The sequence below is a fragment of the Gymnoscopelus braueri genome (genome assembly GCF_963280865.1).
Source record: "Gymnoscopelus braueri genome assembly, chromosome: 22".
Lineage (NCBI taxonomy): Eukaryota > Metazoa > Chordata > Actinopteri > Myctophiformes > Myctophidae > Gymnoscopelus > Gymnoscopelus braueri.
In genome coordinates, this window is record NC_137624.1 from 23725624 (window position 1) to 23728123 (window position 2500).

General features: G+C 45.0%; 1 protein-coding gene across 2 annotated transcripts in view; it reads right to left on the bottom strand.

Annotated features, from left to right (window-relative positions):
- unc5cb (unc-5 netrin receptor Cb) overlaps positions 1–2500 on the bottom strand; it is a 180334-nt gene that overhangs the window by 90973 nt on the left and 86861 nt on the right. For both annotated transcript variants that reach the window (XM_080420439.1, XM_080420438.1), the window contains exon 2: positions 1506–1736. In XM_080420439.1, the coding sequence (XP_080276565.1) occupies positions 1506–1736 (231 nt within the window). The remainder of the gene's footprint in view (positions 1–1505; positions 1737–2500) is intronic.

Sequence of the window (2500 nt, forward strand, 5' to 3'; positions counted from 1 at the left end):
ATGTATAAGTGAATGAATTAATAACTATTATTTGGACAGTACCCATATACGGTACAATGAGAGGGCATGTGATTTGTCTTGTTTTGTTTGTCTTAAAATCAATCTTTTCAGGCATTTCCATTCCAGGCCGGAATTGTTACACATTACCTCTGGAGTCATGTGATCAAGATCTATCAGATGTCAGATGTTGTTTCAGGTTCCATTCCAATTGGCTATGACTGCTTTCCAAAGTTTGCAGGCCCTGGGTAGGCAACCCGGCCTGGCGGACACCTGCACCTCCGAGGAGCGTACTTTTCTAGTCAGTCAAGTATGAAATGAATCCTTATCCTCATTACAATAGCATATGTGTTTTTTCAGAGTAGTGGCAGAGCTTAGACAAAATTCCTTACTGAATAATTCATGATTTTTATTTACTTTTTCAAAAGCTAGGGGACAGTACCACCAAAGTGTCCTTAGGAAAAAGGAAAAATGCTAAACCATAGACTCAGCTAGAATTCTGTGTGTGTGTGTGTGTGTGTGTGTGTGTGTGTGTGTGTGTGTGTGTGTGTGTGTGTGTGTGTGTGTGTGTGTGTGTGTGTGTGTGTGTGTGTGTGTGTGTGTGTGTGTTTGACTTTTGTTTTTGTATTTCAATGTTTTTTAGTTTACATTTTCTACATTTGGGTTTATGAATAAGTGCCTGTCCAAACTGAGATCTGCTCTGCAGAAAACAACAGACTTTTTTCAATGTATTTCAATGAGCTTCCCCTGTTGGTGGAGTGGAAAGCTTTGTCATGTTGCAAACCCCCCCAAAATCCTTTGCATGATCACATCGCAGCAATGTCATCCGGCACCGGCTTGCGATAGCCAATCAAATGTTTATTGGGGGACAAAAAACAACAGGTTGAACTGCTCAACAACAACACAACACAGAAACACAACCGCAACAATGTAGATTCGTCCATTGTTTTGCCGTATGGCATATCTAATTGAGAACGAGGACTCAACCACTTAAACCCTCTACTCTTAGTAAACCTGACCTGAGTTTGCTCTGTACTTGGTGCACTTTTTCCCCCTCAAATCTGTTCTCTAAAAATAGCCAAACTACAAGCTCACAATGCGTTGCGACATGTTGTATGTAGATCAGCAATCTTTTTACAAAATGTTCCCCCCAGAATAGGGATGCTAGGATTCCAGTGGTTAAACGTGTGCTGCATGATTAAGTGCATGCCACTCCCCTACTTTCTCTCTGTGTTTCCAGTCTCTCTCCACTATACCTTTATCAAATAAAAAAAGTACTACTATTGGGTCAACAAGGTATACAGATTTGAACCCATTAAAACCGGGAAAGCATCTGTGTCATTTTAGATTTTTGCGTTGGCTATTCAAAAATAGCAGATATACAAGCTCACAGCGCGTCATGAACAGACGTCAGAGAACTACTGATTTAGGCATTTGTAGAATCGGCCTCAGGTCTTAATGGGTGAAGTGGTTAACTGAACACCTTTCCAGTGTGCCGTGTCACATACCTGAGTTCTCATCGACTCTCTCCTCCACGGTGTGCTCCTTCTGATGGACCCACTCGCTGTTGCACTTGAAGTAGATCTGGGTGGCGGGCGTGGCCTTGCAGTACAGGTTGACCGGTTTGTTCTTCACGATGTACGCTTCCTCCGGTTCCATCAGGAACACCGGCAGTGGCTCTGGGGGGTCCGAGGGGAAGATCTCTGGCAGCTCGCCCAGGCCCCTGAAGTCATCCTCCACTGTAGGAAGAGAGAGACAGAAGGTTAAGGGACAAGATGGTGGCATAGAGAGGAAGAAGGAGACGGGCCGAATGGGAGGGTGGGGAGCGACAGGAGGACGTAGAATTGAAACCAAGGACGGTTAGCCAGTCACATTGCACACTGCTGTGACATCCCTATCATTTGATATGTTGGAATGTTTACACAAGTGTATTTTAGAGCTCAGGAAAGTCTGGGATTGCTCTCAGGCAGCAAGGAAGGCAGGGTGGGTTTACAGAGATGGTCTAACCACAGCCAGCTACTGCTGAGACAGGGGAGAGAGAGAGAGAGAGAGAGAGAGAGAGAGAGAGAGAGAGAGAGAGAGAGAGAGAGAGAGAGAGAGAGAGAGCTAATAATGAGAACCAGAGTTCAGAGGTTGGCTCCATGGAGCTGAGGTTATAAGCTGATGTCTCTCTCTTCTTCACACACACACACACACACACACACACACACACACACACACACACACACACACACACACACACACACACACACACACACACACACACACACACACACACACACACACACACACACACACACACACACACACACAAGTAGCTCTAATGACCTCAGGCTTTTGGCCCAGTTGTGGCCCATTCCTCAGATACTTCTGCAGTACAGTATACACAGTCAAATCCAGAGCATTCATTGAACTCTCAAAGTGTCAAAATGGACCCGCAAAGGTCTATCGTTTCACTCTCAGAGGGACATTCGCGCTGAGGGTTTTGCAGTGCTGAAAGATA